At 40.4% G+C, this 19,566-nt stretch overlaps 1 protein-coding gene and 1 pseudogene across 1 annotated transcript in view; one reads left to right on the top strand and one right to left on the bottom strand.

Moving 5' to 3' along the window:
* Nucleotides 1-2,179: 2,179 nt before the first annotated feature.
* Nucleotides 2,180-19,566, bottom strand: part of LOC100760422 (cytochrome b5 type B) — a 40,842-nt gene continuing 23,455 nt past the window's right edge. Inside the window, exons 4-5 of the mRNA XM_027405943.2 lie at nucleotides 10,527-10,555; nucleotides 2,180-6,274 (exon numbers count right to left, since the gene is read on the bottom strand). Coding sequence (XP_027261744.1) covers nucleotides 6,184-6,274; nucleotides 10,527-10,555 — 120 coding nt within the window. The 3' untranslated portion in view covers nucleotides 2,180-6,183. The remainder of the gene's footprint in view (nucleotides 6,275-10,526; nucleotides 10,556-19,566) is intronic.
* Nucleotides 17,829-19,074, top strand: LOC103159625 (annotated as a pseudogene).

The following is a 19,566-nucleotide window of genomic DNA, read 5'->3' as shown; positions in this document are numbered from 1 at the left end:
AAATTCAAGATCTACCTGCCCCAACCTCCCAAGCTCTGAAATTACAGGCATTTCCTTGGATAGCCAGAGGCATTTCCTTGATGCCTATATATCTGAACATTTTTTAACAATAAATTTGCAAGTGTGTGAGGTAAAGAGAGCTGGAGTTCTAGGCCAGCATAGGTACACAGCAAGGCTCTTTTGTTTTGTTTTTAGAGGCAGGGTTTCTCTGTGTAGCTTTGGAGCCTGTCTAGAACTCACATTGTAGAGCAGGCTAGCCTTGAACTCATAGAGATCCACCTGCTTCTGTATCCTGTGTGCTTGGATTAGAGGCGTGGACCACCACCTGGCTCACAGCAAGACTCTTAAATAATTAATAAACAGTTTTGGTCCTGCAGATGTCACTTAGTGGTACGATACTTGCCTAGCATGTATGAAAGCCCTGGGTTGGATCCCCAGCACCAGAAAAAAAAAAATCTGTTTTGCAAGAAAATTGAGAAATAGTAAGTCTGTTATCACTACAGAAACAGGTGGTGGCATCAATTTATAATTGCAACACTAGGTAGGCTGAAGAAGTGAAGATGGGTGTTGAATTCAGAGGCCATTCTGGGCTACATGGTTAGGCCTTGTCTCAAAAAGTAAAATCAAAAAAAAAAAGAACCAAAAAAAAAAAAAAAAAAAAAGAAAGAAAAGAAAAGAAAAAACCTCAGCCAGCCAGGTTCAAATTCTGCCCCCAACCCCTATGTGATTTTCCGACTCAGTAGTAAAATCTGGAAAACCTGGACATCCCATGTTACTCGGGAACTACAGTAAAAATAAAGATCAGTAATGTCTGGGGCCATCAGTCACTTGGTAACACACAGCAAGTGTCACATAAAAAAGTTCTACAACTGCATTTATAATTCATCAGAAAAACAATTGTTGTCTCTTTTCAGTGCTTTATAAAATAATTGCATTGTTTTTTAAATTCCTTTATGTGTATGGGTGTTTTGCCCGCATAAGTCTGTGCATCACTTATGAACAATGACTGTAGAGGTCAGAAGAAGATATTGAGTTGTGAGTTATCATGTGGGTACTGGGGCTCGAACATAGGTCCTTTGGAAGAACAACCAGTGCTATTAACTGCTGAGCCATCTCTTTAGCTTCAAGAATTAAGTTTCGAGATGCATGTAAGTAAAACCAACCAACCAACCAACCAACCAACCAACCCACAGCAGGGCAGTGGTGGTGCATGACTTTAATCCTAGCACTTCAGAGGCAGACACAGGCAGATTTCTGAGTTTGAGGCCAGCCTAGTCTACAGAGCAAGTTCCAATACAACCAGGGCTACAGAGAATCCATCTCAAAAAACTTAAGGAAAAAAAAAAAGCACATAAGGGACTAAATCAAGCCAGCTTTGAATACACAGAACAGACACCTATCTAGCTAAATGATGTCAGACTTTAATAAATTATGTGGGGTTTTCCAACCTTAAATTTGTGTAAATGGAATCACAGCCTTGTCAGATTATCATACATCAAGCAAGATTTGTCACGAAACTACCAAACAGCAGGAAGAGTGCCCTGATAATGAATTCTTATTAGTATCAGAGATTAAACATTAGGTTCAAATGCTGGCATTAAGAATGGGGCTATCCCTTCCTGTCACTAATCCCTGATTCCTGTGGTAGTGGAATCACCAGGTCCTAATGAGTGATCTACTCTGACCTAATGTTGGTCATGCTAGAAGGCTATCAGTATGAGATAGAGGTAATTATTAAAAGGGTTGGTTTATTTCCCTTGCTTCATACAATCACTAGAACCTCAACCTCTGTTTAAATTTCCCCAGCAGTTTAGCTAGTTCCAAAAAAAGCAATCATTTGAGGCCCAGCACTACAGATAATAAAACATTACCTCAAGTTAGCTTTTCTTTACCAGTAGAAATAGAACTCCAAATTGTTTTCTGGTTCCTACTTCATATCCCTTAACATGGCAGAACTGGGATAGCTGTATCTTGCAACTCTCAAATGAGAGGTCCATTTCCAACAAGAGCCCTGAGGAGCCACAGCACACTTGGGTTAAACAAATGTTGGCAGAGATACACAGAAGAATTGTGTGCACCCTAACTGTTCTCATTTGGAATACCTGAGAAGTACAGCACCCCAATATTTCTTTAAAAAAAAAGTTGATTTTTTTTTTTTAAAAGCAACTGTAGTCAGGACAAGAAAAGGAAAACAGTATCTTTATTGTGTAGTTCTAACAAACATTCACTGTGTGCACATTCCAGTAGAAAGAGACAAAGATCTTTGTTCAAAATAAGCTGAAATCAAATAGGTAAACAAACTCCATCATTGAATACACAAAAGGAATGTTAATATTAGTCACTCACAGTTGAGGGTGCAGTAAAAACCAAGTTAAATAACTGAAATGATGTTCTGCCTGAGCAGCCACTGTAAGCGATGTAGGCGTGGGCAAGGACGGGCCACTGAAATTCATGAGTAAGACACTGGGCATAAGGCAGGTGACTGGCACATCTCTGCTTCTTCAGAACCCCCTCCAGGGCCACCCCCATAAATTCCAAAGCTGGCCAAATATGACGGAGCTCTCCGTTACTTTGAGATATTTGGCAACTGAATCACATAGCTTCAAAACTTCAGTTTCTTGTTGAGACATGACATGTCTGACTCCATTTCCCTTGGGTAGGAAGCAAAGAACATTCATGTTCTGTGCTTCAGTCACCTCAGGTGGACTTCAGCCAGATGGGTACACCTGAGATGAAGTATGGATGCCATGTGTGATGACTTGAAAAAGCACTTCTCACTGCTCCAAGCACTGAATGAGCACAAACCCAGCATCATACGCCCGGGTGGCAACTGCTCAAAGAGCCTGCCTACCAGCTCAAATGATAGCTTTGGACAGACTTGTCTGCTCAAGTAATCACACAAGGAGTTGTAAACACAGTCCACAAACAAACTTTGTCCCACTGCATTCTTTACAAACGTGAAGTCACTTGGGAAGAAGAAACCAGCTCCCAGGACCAGATAAGAACTTTTAGAGAATGGGCATTAACACCCTGTGTCTTGATAGCACAAATTCCCTTTTGTGTTCACCAGATGTTAACTTGTATGGTGTGGTGGCAGCTGGCCACTTCAGGAATAAACAACCAAACACCCCACAGGTTGGGGTACTGTCAGCCAACAGGGACTGGCTCCTCTTGCTCTCAGTGAGTTAGCATAACCCATAAATGTCAAGGCTTCTTTGACAAGTTCTGTCCTTTTTAATGCAGCTGGTACACATACTATATTGCTTTCTTTAGGAAAAGCTTCAACAAAATCTCACCTAAGACCTACCTCTCCCCCTAGCTGTTTATGTAAGCAACAGAATTACAGCAAATAAACCTAAAAGGGGTTGGGGGATTTGTTTTGAGACAAGAGTCTCACTATGTGGCTTTGGCTGGCCTGGAGCTTGCTATGTAGACCAGGCTGGCCTACAACTCAAGAACTGTTTGCCTCTGCTTCCCAAGTGCTGGGAATAAAGTCATGTACCACCATGCCTGCTCCCCACCCCCCAAAAAAGCAGCATGTTTTTTATAATATGATATCACATTATCAGTAGTTCAAAAGAAGCCCTGGGTATTAGATGGATTACATAAATGGCAAAGACAAAGTAGGAAATTTTTTTCCTTCTGGCTCTCAGTAGAAGAAACAAGTTCAGATAAAAGCAGGAAAAGAACATAGATGTGAAATAGAAAAACACCATTTTTGTATTGATGTTTACTATAGAAATATCAAAACACGATTTTACTTAAAAAATACAGTTCTTTTTTTTTTGTGTGTGTGTGTGTGTGCTGGGGGTGTTTTTGAGACAGGGTCTCTCTATATAGTTCTGGCTGTCCTGGAACTCCCTCTGTAGACCAGGCTGGTCTCAAACTCAGGGAACCTCCTGCCTCTGTCTCCCAAGTGCTGGGATTAAAAGTGTGTGCCACCACCACCCAGCTAAAAAACAGTTCTTAACATTTCCTATAGCCAGATGTTTTTCAGTGTCTGTAAAGAGATTGCCAACACACATTCATAACTGATCTAAGTTATCTTCAGGCTTAGTGTCAGCATGAATGTTACCTGCACTTGACTGAACCTTTGTTCTTTCCATCTACCCAACATATTGAATGTAGCTTAGCTATCACAGCAAGTGAACCCCAGGCCTCACTGCACACAGACCTTCCTTGCCTTTAAGTGGAGGCAGTCAAGCCACTTTTGTTACAGAATAACTACTCTTTCAATCTACTATATTACAAAATTTCTAAAGATAAAAGTGATTAAGTCTGTATCCCTGATATATAGAAATCATCTAGAAATTAAAATATCATATCCGAGTATTCAAGGAAAAGGCTAATGTTATTTTGATGAATTCTGAACTTATTCAATTGCTAAATCACAGAATAGAAGTCCTGGGCTGAACTTTTTCTTAAATAGTTTGCATGGGCAGACTGGTTTAATGTGCAGTTTCCTGTCCCGTCAAGCCCCTGGCAAGCTGGAAGGGAGGCAGGAGACACTTCCCAGCATTTCTGGTCTTTCTAGAATTCAATGGCTTCCTGCTGGACATGACAACAGTCCAGAAGCAGATTGGTAATGAACAAAGGATGTGGAGGAAAATCATAGATAATGGGTAAAAAATAACTGGGAAACTGTCAGGTACTCCCACAGGGAAAAGAATAAAGTCAAAGAAGCCAGGAAAATGCCCGGACCAAGGAGAAACAGTAATTTTAAATGATTAACTACTCTCCAATGAAATACATATCCAAGGAAGGAGGGAAAAGCTTCCAGATTTATCATTATAATTCTCAGAAAAAGAGTAGAACAAAATCACCAAGTTGAAGCCATGAAAGTAAAACAGAAAACAGAAGTCTCTTGGCAAGGTCTCCTATCTTAAGTGGCATGCCCCAACAATGACATTTACATGTTAGTTATTTTATTGAGATAAGGCCAAACTTGAGTTTCTTACTTTGGTAAAACAGGGAATTAAAAATTAATCAGTAAACGAAAAAGCAGCAAGAGCCTTCCATGAAGCTGCATGAACACAACCACAGACTACAGTGACACTCCATGGTAACACTCTTTCACCAGTAGAGACAGTCAGGGTGGAGGATCGTTAGTAACTGGTGTCACACCACAGAGAGCGTGCCAGTCACTCTTTAAACTGCTGTCCTGTAAGCGGTGTTTGTTCTCTTTTTAAAAGAGATCATTCTGAATTCACTTTAACTCACTGATCCCTTCTTTGGCTCTTGTACATCTCAGAAACCAAAGGGATGCAGTTTGTAAAGTACTCTTGGGAAGAAAGGGGCTGGACTTAGGGATAGGAGGGAGCAATCAGCTACACTATCTGGAAGGGAGAAAACCACATAGTACTTTTATTTAAATTTTTATTTCTTTTGTATATTTTTTTAAATTACATTTATTTAGTGTATGCTTGTGCCTCTGTATGTTATGTCTCAATGTGTGTACCTGTGTGTATATACAGGTGTCTGTGTTACATTAGGGCCATACCATACATGTGGAGGTCAGAGGGCAACTTTTGGGAACTGGTTGTCTCCTTCTACCGTGTGTGTCCAGGGAATCAAATTCAGGTCATCAGGCTTTGCAGCAATTGCTTTTACCCAATGGTCTATCTTGCTTCCCCTTACTTTAATAATCATAAATAGGATCATTTGGCAGCTGTGTTTTAAATAAGACAGACACATCTTAACTTCATGAAAACCCGTTATGATAAATGACAAAATTAAATCAGAATTAAAAAATAAATTTACTTAAAAGAAAAATGGGGAAAAGATTCAAAACTAGAGTACTGTTCCCTTAAATATACCTAATGTGAACTGAGAGTATCAGAAATTATATACTGTCCCCAAAGGCCATGTCTCTACAACACAGGAACTCTATAATCATCAACATAAACTCTGAAATGAAGGGAACAGGTGGAAGCCAGTGAGAAGAAACCCTGGCAAGGACACAACATGAGCAGGTGCTTTGGGCATCAGCCTCTGGCTGGTGAAAGACCCTGGTCCTAGACTGAAGGATAGATATCTAGTCAAACATCTTGGCTCCAAGGGGGGTGGGGAGGGGGAGAAACTGGCAGGATTCAAGGAGGAAGCATTGTTGCAGCCTCCAAAGTAAGTCTCAACTTCTCAATTCCAGGAGCACGCACTCCCACACTTCAGCATGGTCTCGTCTCCTCAGGAGGATTTGTTGTCGGCCGTGAAGTGACGATACAGGAAACCTACAAGAATAGCGCCCACGATGGGGAGAATCCAATATGCCCAGCAACTAGAAGTAGGACGAAAAAGCGATGAAGTTAAGAGTATTTTATCCAAATAATAGTATGCTTTTCAGTACCCATGTTTTAAAACTCATGAGAAAAGAGTCTTGATTTTCTCTTAGTTAAACTTTTACCACACAGCATCTGAAAGGAAAACATTTGTGTTTGTGTACATATGTGCTCAGGCATGGCACTATGTGCATGTGGAGTCAGACGGCAACATGTGGCAGTTGGTTCTCTCCCACCACACAGGAACTTGAATTACCAGACTTAGCAGGTGTCTTTACTTGTTGAGCCATCTTGGAGGGCCCTAAAGCCCTTCTTTAGAAAGGATGTAAAAAAATAAAAAAAGATTTAGTTTGCTGGGTGGTGGTGGCGCACTCCTTTAATCCCAGCACTTGGGAGGCAGAGGCAGACGGATCTCTGTGAGTTTGAGGCCAGGCTGGTCTACAGAGCGAGTTCCAGGACAGCCAGAACTGTTAGACAGAAAAACCATCTCAAAAAACAACAACAACAAAATAAAACAAAACAAAATTTAACTTGCAGGGTGAGGTCGTGTATGCCTTTAACCCCAGCACTCTGGAGGCAAAAGCAAGTAAATCTCTGAAAGTTCAAGACCGCCACACAGTGGCACGCATCTCAAAAAAAAAAAAGAAAAAGAAAAAAGAAAAAAAAGTAGTTCCGTGGTAGAATGCTTACCACCACGCAGAAGGTCCTGAGTTTGAACCCTAGCACCACAACATAAGAAAGAGAATGCATAATATGTTATCAAAACAGATATATAAGCTGGACAGAGTAGTACATGCCTGCAAACCCAGCACTCTGGAAGCTGAGGCAGGAGAATTGTTGCAACTTAAAGGCTAGCTTGGGCTACACTGTAAATGCCAGTCCAACACCAGCTATCGCCAGCTGTCAAACAACAAACAGACACACACACACACACACACACACACACACACACACACACACACACACACACACATCCCATAATCTCAGCACTTGGATACTAAGGGAGGAAGATCAGAGTTTAAGGACTAGGAGATAGTAAGTTAAGGACTTAAGTGTGAGCCCAGAACTCAAGTAAAACTTCAGGGAACAGTGGTTATGCTTGAAATTTCAGTGCTAGGAGATAAAGATGGGCAGATCCCTGGTACGTGCCAGTGTAGGCAAACTAGTAAGCTCCAGAACAGTGAGAAGCCAAGTCTCGGAGATAGACAGTTTTCTGAGGGTGAAATCTGCACATCCCATGCATGCATATGCACACAGAGACACACAAACATTAAAAAACAAAAAAAAGTTCAAAGTTGCTCTGGTGTTTCCACTACATATACTTAAATACTTTTCTAGGTGTTTCTATGAAGACATACTGGTTATTTCTGGGTTATGAGGTTATAGATATTAAAATCTGCCTTTGAGATTTTTACAAATCTCAAAGATTATTACAAGTATTACAGTATTAGTTTTATGTGTATGCTGCTAGGGGCAAGACCCCAGATAGATATTAATATTATCTATCTTATTGCAAGTTTAGAAGCAACACAATCTTTGCACCCTAAGTAAGAGGCTGGTAATGGGAGTCAGGTAGCCAAGCTTTCAATGTCTAGTTTTATTTGTTATTTTTTAAAGATGTATTATTTATTTTATATCTGAGCTTTTTTGTCTGCATGATGTATGGCACCATGTGGGTTCGTGGCACCCTCAGGTCAGAAGTCAGATCTCCCTGGAACTGGAGTTGTGGATGGTTGTGAGCCACCATGTGGCTGCTAGGGAACAAATTCAGGTCTTCTACAAGAGCAGCAATTGCTCTTAACTACTGAGCCATCTCTCTAACCCCTTAATGTCTAGTTTTAATTTCTTGGAAACTAATGAGGATATACAAAAAGCACACAGGTTGTTCTAAAAGAAGTTAATCAAGTGGCAATACCATGGGAAGTACTGTAGGTGAATTCTCTTAGGAGTTTCAGAGCAGACACTATTGTCCTTAAAACAATTCCTAGTAGCCAGGCGGGGGTGGTGCACACCTTTGAGCCCAGCACTCAGGAAGCAGAGACAGATCTCTGTGAGTTCGAGGCCAGCCTGGTCTACAGAGTAAGTTTCAGGACAGGCTCCAAAGCAATACAGAGAAACCCTGTCTCAAAAAACAAAAGCAAACCTAATTCTTAGTGTATGTACACACACACACACACACACACACACTTATGGGAATGGGTGTTTGATGTTTATATAAATCCCTACACACTTGCATGCCTTCTGCCTGAGAAGATCAGAAGAAGGTGTCAGATTCTCTGGAACTAGAGTTACAGATGGTTGTGAGCTGCCATGTGGGTGCAGGGAACTGAACGTAGACCCTCTAGAAAAGCAGCAAGTGCTCTTAATTGCTGAGCCATCTTTCCAGTCTCCTTAAAACAATTCTTTAATAGAGCTTATTAGCTCTGTTCAGCTTAAGCTGTGAGGCTTTTTGTGATCCAAATGATTTGGCTGCCCCTCTAGTTAACATATCTAGTCTTGGCATGAAAACATTCCAAACCAATAAAGCCAGCTGATATTGTTAACAAAACTTATTCTCTTTGCCTACCTAGACAGATCTAGCACAGTGTACACAAAAGTACAGTGTCAAGTTACTTCTAACAAATGAAAATGACAGGCAAACAGGCAGCTCTGCTTAAAAAGCCAAGACATCGAGGTGTTTTCTGCCTGCATGTATATATGCACACCACATGAGTTCCTGGAGCTCTCAAAGGTAAGAAGGTGCTAGGTCCTCTAAAACTGAGATATATAGCTGGTAGTGAACTGCCATGAGAGTGCTGGAATCAAACACGGGTCATCTCCAAGAGCAGTGTTCTTTACCACTGAGCCATCTCTCCAGCCCCAGCTATAAACATTCATGTATCTGTTTCCTTGTACTTTTCTTTTGTACCATAGTCATACTATGCTGCCAAGGTTGGTCTCAAAACTCCTGGGTCAAAGAATCCTCTCCAGTAGCTGGGACTATAAGGCAGGCATACTATACTACACTCTGATTTGTGACATGTTCTATAGAAATGGAATTGTTAAGTCAAAAATTATTTATGAACACTGTCAAAATGGGTCCCAAAGTGAATGTTCCCAGAAGAGGGAGTAAGAGTCTTGGTAACTAACTCCTAATAAGCAAGTCTTCTTATGTGTAAGAACTCTATAGTTTTTGCCCACCTACTAGGTTCGAAATAGACCTATGATTTTTAATGATATGATATTAAACCTTTTCCCACATGCTTATATCTGTGTAAAGTATTTAAATTAAAATCTTTTTGCAAATTCTATTGAGATTTGTTTGTTTTTGTTTTTGAGACAGGGTTTTTCTGTGTTAACTTTTGAAGTCTGTCCTAGAACTCACTTTGTAGACCAGGCTGGCCTCGAACTCACAGACATCCACCTGCCTCCCTGGTGCTGGGATTAAAGGTGTGCGACACCACCACCCAGCTCTATTGAGATATTTTTAAAACTTCATTTGTAGGATTCTTTTTTTTTTTTTTTTGGATAATAATTCTTTTAAAAACATTGATTCTTTGAAAATGTCATACATTTGTTATATTTTGATGGTATCCTTCCACTACTAACCCCCTACAACTCTCGAGGGCATAGGTTTTCATACTGTCGGTTTCAACCCCTTTGGGGGTCAACCAACCCTTTCACAGGGATCACTTAAGACTGTCTGAAAACACAGATATTTACATTATGATTTCCAACAGTTGCAAAATTACAGTTATGAGGTAGCAATGAGAATACCTTTATGGTTGGAGGACAGCACAACATGATGAACTCTAAAGGATCACAGCATTAGGAGGTGGAGAACCACTGCTGTGGGGCTTCCATCCTGTCTCCCTCCCAACTTCACCTCCTCTTTTTAAAAGAATTAATACTCTTTCTTCCCCCAAACGAATTACTGCTGCCTCTATCTGCATAGAAAGTCTGTGCTTTGCTTTTTCTTTTTAAAATTTATGCATATAGGCATTTTACCTTCATACCTGTCTGTTTAAATGTGCATGCCTAATTCCCAGAGGCCAGAAGAGGGCATCAGATCCCACCCCCATCCCAGAGCTGGAGTTAGAGATGGTTGTGAACCACCATGTAGGTGCTGGGATGCAAATCCAGGTCCTCTAGAAAAGCAGCCAGTACTCTTACTGCTGAGCCATCTCTCCAGCCCAAAACATGCATACTTAAAAAGAACCTCTTGCTAGACATTATGTAGACTGTAAGAAAGTCCATTAGGGAGATACTAACCTTTTGGATGTCCTGCTTTTTGAAGGATCCTGAAGAAGTCACATGTTAAAAAATAACAGAAAGAGAACATTAGCACAGTGCATTTAAGTCTTCTTGGATATCTATAAACTGTAGCTCATAACAGAATTTCCTTTATACATTTGATGCCCACAGCCTCTAGGTATGGTAATCTTTTATTTCTAATAACACATTGGTATTTCTTAGTGAATAACTACTAAAGAGAACACAGAAATAACCTAAGTTTTTTACATGTAAAAATATCAATGATAAAAGTGTATTGAAATGGCCAGGTGACGGTATCGAACATCTTTAATACCAGCACTCAGGAGGCAGAGACAGGTGGATCTCTGTGAATTCAAGGTCAGCCTGGTCCAGAGAATGAGTTCCAGGACAGTCAGGGTTACACAGAAAAACCCTGTCTTGAAAACAAACAAAAAAAGTCTATTGAAATGGACTAATATTTTGGGTCACAAAGACAGGCCTATTTAACTGGACTTGCCACAGCATAGCTAAAATCACAACTTCTGAAAACATTTTAAAAAGTCCTCAAATCTCTTCTCTTGCAAAACCATTAACTATCAAACACTCTTGGACATGTAGACTACTACTTTATGGCTTACAGAAAGGACCTAGCTTATTTTTTTGAATCGAAGCTAGGGAGTTTGGGAAATATTTAACTTTTTTTTTCCTTTTTAAGATTTTGTTTTGTTTTGTTTGTTGTTGTTGTTGTTGTTGCTTTGTGGTTTTGGGGACAGGATTTCTCTGTGTATCTTTAGGGACTGTCCTGGAACTCACTTTGTAGACCAGGCTGGCCTTGTACTCACAGAGATCTGCCTGCCTCTGCTTTCAGAGTACTGGGATTAAAGACATGCGCCACCTGGCTGTTTTCAAGATTTATTTAATGTTATGTGCATTATAAGTGTTTGCCTTCGTGTATGTATGTGTGCCAGGAGTAGGGTGCTGGACACCTTGGAACTGGCATAAACATTTGAAAACCTCCATATGGTTCCTGGGAATAAAACTTGGGTCCTTTGCAAGAGCAAGCAATTCTCTTAATTACTGAGCCATTTCTCCAGCCTTTGATTATTTAACAACTAAAAGGGGAAGAGCTGTTAAAGGAAAGAAAATACTAAATGAATCCTTTATCTTTTTAAAAGAAAAATCCTCTCTGTGTAGTCCAGGCTAGCCTTAAACTCATGACCCTCTTGCTTTGGCCTCTTGCTGAGGTTACAAGTGTGCATCACTATAACTTGATCCAAATAATCTTAAAAATTAGATTTGGGAGGCTGGAGAGATGATTCAGTAGTTAAGAGCACAGGCTGCTCTTCCAGAGGACCCGGGTTCAATTCCCAGCAACCACACAGTAGCTTACAACTGTCTGTAATTGCAGTCCCATGGGAATCTGATGCCCTCTCCTGACCTCCACAAGCACCAGGCATGTATTTGGTGCACTGACATGCATGCTAGCAAAACACCCAAACACATAAAAATAAATAAATACAATGTTTGGAATAAAAAGCAATTACTTACTGATGTATGCGATAACATGGATGAACCTTCAAAACACTATGCTATGCTACGTGACAAGGGGCAGACACAAAAGACCATCTATTATATAAGTCCATTTACAATGACAATGAATCAAAACAGACGAAGATCAGCAGTTGCCTTAGATGGGATTGGGAGGTAAATGGAATATAGCTGGTAACAGGTCCATGATTCCTTTTTATAGTGATCAAGTTGTTATAAAATTGATTGCAATTATTATTGTACAATGCATTTCTACACAAATGAACTAAAAACAGCTATACAGATTAATACATACTTCAATCCTGAAAACACACAGATGGAATCTCTACATTTCAAACCTCTTATACTCTTTTTATAACAAAAGTTCTGAATTATGTGCTAACTACAGTGAACCTTGGACTACATCATAAGTAAGGAGAAAGAGTACAGCACTATGCCTATAAAAGGCTGAAATAGTAATCATTTCTAACAAGAAATAATGTAAAATGTCATTTTTTAAAGCTAGATACCTTTAAATACCCCTGTTTTAAGAGCAATCCATTCCTGGAGGGGAGAAAACAAAAAAGAAAAAAGGGAAAGGCAGGCAGGCAGGCAGGCAGGCAGACAGACAGACAGACAGACAGAAAGACAGAAAGACAGGTAAGTGGTAAGCAATATAGAAAGTTACCTCTGGCCTTCACATGCACATGTGCTCATGTATCTGTGTGTACACAACCATAAAACATACACAAATATAACACACAAAATTTAAAACAAAATTCAGTCCTAAAGCACAAGGTATTAAGGGTTTAATTCCTTATAAAATCAATCAATAAATAAATATATTCTTATGAACAGTAATACTAAAGATGGGATTTGTAGGTTAAAAGGAAATAATTTATGCTCAAGTGTTTTGGTTAGGGTTACTACTGTGGTGATGAAACACCATGACCAAAAGCGCCTTGAAGAGGAAAGGGGTATTTTGTTCACAGTTCATGTAACAGTTCATCATCAAAAGCAGTGAGGGCAGGAACTCAAGCAGGGCAGGAACCTGGAGGCAGAAGCTGATGCAGAGGTCATGGAGGAGTGCAGCTTACTGGTTTGCTCCACATGACTAGCTCAGCCTGCTTTTTTGTTTGTTTGTTTGTTTGTTTGTTTGTTTGTTTGAGACAGGGTTTCTCTATGTAGCTTTGGAGCCTATCCTGGCACTCGCTCTGGAGACCAAGCTGGCCTCGAATTCACAGATCCTCCTGCCTCTGCCACCTGAGTGCTGGGATTAAAGGCGTGCGCCACCAACATCCGGCTTCTCAGACTGCTTTCTTATAGAACCCAGGACCACTATCCCAGGGATGGCACCACCCACAAGGGGCAAGGGCCATCAATCACTAATTAAGAAAATGCCCTGCATCCTATGGAAATACTTTCCTAATTGAGGTTCCCTCCTCTTAGATGACTTTAGCTTGTATCAGGTTGATATAAAACTTTCCAGCATACTAAGTAAACTTTTTAAGTTTTTTTGTTGTTGTTGTTTATTTTATGTGTATGAGTGTGTGACTGCATATGTGTGTGTGCTTGTGTGTGTGTGTTTACATACATGGAAATCAGAAGAGAGCATTGGATCTCCTCAAAATGGAATTACCAGGCAGTTGAGAGCTGCCATGTGGGTTCTGGGAACTAAACCTCAGTCCTTGGAAAGAACAGCTAGTGCTCTTAACCACAGTGCCATTTCTTCAGTCCCAAGTAAACTTTTGTTGTTGTTGTTGGGTTTTTTTTGTTGTTTTTTTTTTTTGTTTTTTTTTTGTTTTTTGAGACAGGGTTTCTCTGTGGCTTTGGAGGCTGTCCTGGAACTTGCTCTGTAGACCAGGCTGGCCTCGAACACACGGAGATCCACCTGTCTCTGCCTCCCAAATGCTGGGATTAAAGTCTTGTTCCACCAACGCCCGGCCCAAGTAAACTTTTTATAAATCTTCCCACAACTGAAATATATATAGTATCTTCCAGCTCAGCGCTAACTCAGTTTCGTTGTTTGTAGAATGAAGATTCAGATGAACTTAAATTCTAAAATCATTACTCCAGCACAATTTCCTGAGCCAAGGCATTTTAGCAAGACCTTTAAGATGAGCAGAAGAAACATTCTTGCATGTCTAGGGAGCCCGAAGGAGCATCACTACCACATGCCCATCTCTTTCTTGTTCACTAGCTCCACAAGAGAAGTTTCCCCAGATATTTTCTCAAGAAGCAATGTGAAATGAGGATCAGAAAGAAATGTCTGTCTAGCAGTCATAGATTGGGATGTTGAGATCAGTGAAGGAAGATTTCACTCGCATTTATAAGAAAACACGAGAAAGAACACACACTTAAGGAATGTGGTAAACTTCATCACCAGAACATAGGAAAGAGCCAAATTTATGACTACAAGGCATTAAAATAGAGATAGGGTACTGTACCTTTGATTAATCACAGATTATACTTAGGCTTTCAGAAGCATAAATAACAGATGCATAAAATGTGTAAGGAGCTTATGATCAATTCCTAAGCTGTATTTGCTATTCTAAGAGGATTCCAAGTATTTAAAATTTAAGCCTCTTCAATAACCCTCACAGCAGTTCCCCAGCTTTTTACTTGCTCACTATGGTATTTCTGTGGCCAATGGCTTAAGAAAAACAAGTCGAGAGCTTTTTATTTAAAACAATTCTGGAATGACTCTCTCCCCATATTATACCATAGCCCTTATATCAAAATGTACCTCTATATAAATTTTATTTTTGTTTGTTTTTTTGTTTTCAAAACAAGGTTTCTCTGTGTAGCAGTTCTGGTTGTCCTGAAACTCAGAGATCCACCTGCCTCTGCCTCCCAAGTGCTAGGATGAAAGACGTGCGCCAGCACCGTCTGGCTTGAATTTTATTATTAGGTACATGCTACCACTTAAAAAAGAAGGGGACAAAGCACTTAAGATTTAATTTTTTTTAATAAATATTTATTTAACTTTTATTTTATGTGCATTGGTGTAAGGATACCAGATCCCCTGGAACTGGAGTTATAGACAGGTATGAGCTGCCATGTGGGTGCTGGGAATAGAACCCGTGTCCTCTAGAAGAGCAGCCACTGCTCTTAACCACTGAACCATTTCTCTAGCCCAAGATTTAAATATTTTATAGATAAAATTATATAAGGTCATGTAGTATATAATCTTGAAGACAGCCTTTTCGTGAAGTTCCAGCATGCTTCATGCTTTTACTACAAATCATCTCTTTCAATAAAAACTTTGTTACTACTGGTGATTAAGAGTACATTATATCAGGGCTGGAGAGATAGTTCTGCAGTTAAGAGCACTGTCTGCTCTTCCAGAGGACCTGGTTCAATTCCCAGCACCCACATGGCAGTTCATGCCTGTCTGTAACTTCAGTTCCAGGGCATCTGACACCCTCACACAGATATACATGCAGGCAAAATACCAATGAACACAAAAATTAAAATTAAAATAAAAAAGTACATTATGTCTATGTGTGAGTATGTATGTATGTGAGTACAGTGCCCCAGAAGGCCAAAAGAGGGTATATGGTCCCTTGGAGTTAGGGTTACAGGCTGTTGAGAGCTACCTAATATGGATACTGAGAACTGAACTTCAGTCCTCTGAAATAGCTATTAAGAACTCACTATAGGATTCATATTGAGAAACTGTCTCAAGAAAACAGCATAAAAGAACCCACTGTGATGATACATATAACACAAAAGAAAAAAAGGCATTGTTCAGTTGGTAGAATGATTGCCTAGCACATATGAATCCCCAGGTTCAATCAACACTATATTATCCAGATGTGGTGGCCCACACAAGTGATTCCAGAACTTAGGAGGTGGCAGAAAGAGAATCATGAGTTCAAGGTCATCATCTGTTATATGGTGACCTGAGGCCAGCCTGCGCTTGAGACTTTGTCTCAAGAAAAAAAAAATCCCAAAGTGATCATCCCCATATAGTCGGACCTAAAAGGGGAAAATGTGACCCACCAATTCTATCTGGAAAGTATGAAAGGGCATTGCCTGGCTCCTCTCATTCCTAATTTTGCTTCTAGAACTTCATAGGAAGACATTAATCTCTGGCACTGCTCATAAAACAACTGCATTTGTTTTTCAAGAGTGATTGGGCCATGACATTTTATGTTTAATTTCCAAAGACCATAAATGTCTGACAAACTACAAGGAACAATGACATAGCCTGATAGAAGTCTTTGATCAGTAGCAATTACTACTTGGATCTATGAGGCCTAACTCCAAACTTCAATAAGCTAGGTGGTTAAGATAGGAACAATAAAGAACCCTTCCTGGTTTTATTTTTCTGAAACAGGTTCTCCTGTAGCCCAAACCTGCCTTGTGGCTAAAGAGGTTTTAGCATAGTGACTCTCTTAACCCCAACTATCAAGTACAAGGTATTCTCTTTTTACTACTTTTTATTTTTGAAGACAAGAGTCTCACCATGTAACCTTTAGCATCAACATACCCCAAAGGATAATTTTTTGTTGTTGTTTTTCAAGACAGGGTTTCTCTGTGTAGCCCTAGCTGCCCTGGAACTCACTTTGTAGCCCAGGCTGTCCTTAAACTCACAGAGATCTGCCTGCCTATGCCTTCCGGTGCTAGGATTAAAGGCAAGCATCACCACTGAAAAATGTTTTTTTTTTTTTAATTCTAATTAGTTATTACTGACTAAAGCCAGGCATCATGGCACACCTTTTATTTCAGAATAGGGAAGCAGAGGCAGGCAGATCTCTTTGAGTTCCAGGACAGCCAAGGCTACAGTAAGACCTGTCTCAAAAACAAAAACAATGATATCTGTTGTCAGATTTATAAATTACAAATCTTTAAAATCTTTATATTGTAGTATATCCAGGCCATCAACTAGGGTATTATCAATCAATGACAAAACAATGGTGACCATGATCACTTATTTACCTGTGGTATAGTAAAAGTAACAAAAAAGCTATTTCTATAAGAATTGGGAAATGAAGACTGGGCACAGTGGCCCATGCTTGTAAATTCTGGACTTCAGAAGTGATAGCAGGAGAATCAGAAGTTGAAGGATATCCTTAGCGGATATGACCAACTCTGGCTAACAAGCAAACAATGAAGAAGTGGGAATGGAAACTGACTTCTACTCCCAAATAGAGACACTTAGTGTTTTTTGTTTTGTTTTTTGTTTTTGTTCCCCCACACTTCCATGGAAAGACTGTAGAGGCTTTATGAAGGTGGAAGAGAAATGATGCAACAGAAGGAAAATGAGAATGAAAACTAAAACTCTACCCTATAAAGCTGAAGGCTCTGCTTAATGAAGCTTAAAAAAAAATCATTTCTTACAGATTCAGAAACCCTGAACTACAAGAAAGGAAAGTAGTTAATAAAAGGAGCTGCCCTCCTACTTCTTGACAGTGAAAGTTTAACCACAGATAAAGAAGTGAAGGAAAAAGATACCATATCCTAGGATGGAAGTGTCTATTTCAACTGCTGTGAGAAACCAGATCACTCAGCCTTTGGCTAACATCAACCATAGAAATAAACCTGAGTGATCAAGAATTTCTTCCTGGAAAAGGAATCAGTTTGGAATATAATTCTATGAAAACCTGGTAGGTAGTCTTGAAATTTTTCCAAAAGGCTTTCAGGCCTAATCTGCCTGAAAGTAACAGACAGCCTGACTGGAAACAAACAAGAGCCAGAACCATCCTAATGGAGACAGGTCTCTCGGGAACAAGGAGCTAGAGAAAAACAAGCTTGAAAGCACTGCTTTCAGTCCCTCCCTAATCTAGGATGAGGCCACACTACATTTGCAGTTCTAAATTACCATACCATTTGGTGAGTTGAGGAGACTTTTTTCTATACATCTTGCATGGCAGGGGAATCAAGGCCTATCAGTTTTATGTCAGCTAATCAATCTCTTCTCAAACGCAATGAAAGGCACAGCATTCAGCAGAAAGTGTCATGCTCGGCTTCCTTCCTATCACCTAGGCTAGTCAAAATACAAACCCAGCTCAACTCAAGAGATTCTGAACAGGAATAATGAAAGCCCAGGAAATGAATACTTGATTTGTATTTTCAAGTTCATTCCAGGGGATCCCAATTTAAGTTGATGCAAGGAAGAGAATTTCTGAAACACTACTGTGCATTCTCCAGAAATGTTCCTAACTGCCTCCTGTATTATCAAGAAAGAAAACCAGCAACAAGAAACACTTGATAAGGTCTTTCTAGCCATCCGCCATGGTGGATGGATGAAAGGCCCAAGCTAACATGGAGTTAGCTCGTTAAACAACTACAATAAAGCCTCTTGCTGTTTGCATCAAGTTTCCGCTTCCACATGGTGACATGTATGAAGCTGGAGCAGAGAGTGGCCGCTACCATTGTCTCAATGTGCCCTTACGGGATGGCATCGATGACCAGAGTTACAAGCACCTCTTCCAGCCAGTCATCAGCCAGGTGGTGGACTTCTACCAACCTACATGCATCGTGCTTCAGTGTGGAGCTGACTCCCTAGGCTGTGATCGATTAGGCTGTTTTAATCTCAGCATATGAGGACATGGGGAATGTGTTAAATACGTCAAGAGCTTTAATATCCGCTCCTGGTGCTGGGTGGTGGTGGCTACACTGTCCGAAACGTTGCCCGGTGCTGGACATACGAGACATCTCTGCTGGTAGAAGAGGCCATTAGTGAGGAACTTCCCTATAGTGAATACTTCGAGTACTTTGCTCCAGACTTCACGCTCCATCCAGATGTCAGCACCTGAATCGAGAATCAGAACTCACGCCAGTATCTGGTCCAGATACGCCAGACAATCTTTGAAAACTTGAAGATGCTAAACCATGCACCTAGTGTCCAGATTCATGATGTCCCTGCAGACCTCCTGACATATGACAGGACTGATGAGGCTGATGCAGAAGAGCGAGGTCCTGAGGAGAACTACAGCAGAGTTCTACACCAGAGGCACCCAATGAATTCTATGAAGGAGACCATGATAATGACAAAGAAAGTGATGTGGAGATTTAAGAACAGCATGGATGTTGTGTCCCCAGGAATTCCTTTTCATCCCTTGGGTGGGAAGGAAAGTATGGGTCACCCAGTCCTGAACTGGGTACCTCCAGGGCTTTTACAATCTCTGGTGAAGGGTTTGGAAACCACATGTGGTTGTAGAATCATCTACACCCTTTCCTCAAACTCTCATAGCCTGATGGTCCCTATTAGGGATGAGACAAGGACAAAGGTCTCTGGAACATGATGGGTAATGAGCCCCTATGGTCCTGTATTTGTTCCCTCCCTGCTTCCAACTCAGAGACTTTTAGGGATGAGATTTTTGACAGTACTAGAGTCACCTCTGATTTCTTCCTGGGTTCCTCTACTGCAGTTCTTGCTTCTATGGCAGGTGAACAGTGAAGGGGAGGAAGGAGGGCCTGGCTCTCTGAAACCTTTAATGAAGATGAAGTAGGGGGAGGATGTGAAGATGTCCTGCTCTAACTGGCGTTGTGTCCATTTGACCACTGTTTTTAATCTAATAAA

The sequence above is a fragment of the Cricetulus griseus genome, chromosome 3 (assembly GCF_003668045.3).
Source record: "Cricetulus griseus strain 17A/GY chromosome 3, alternate assembly CriGri-PICRH-1.0, whole genome shotgun sequence".
NCBI lineage: Eukaryota > Metazoa > Chordata > Mammalia > Rodentia > Cricetidae > Cricetulus > Cricetulus griseus.
The sequence above is the reverse complement of the archived record's forward strand: the minus strand, read 5'-3'. Positions and strand labels throughout refer to the sequence as shown.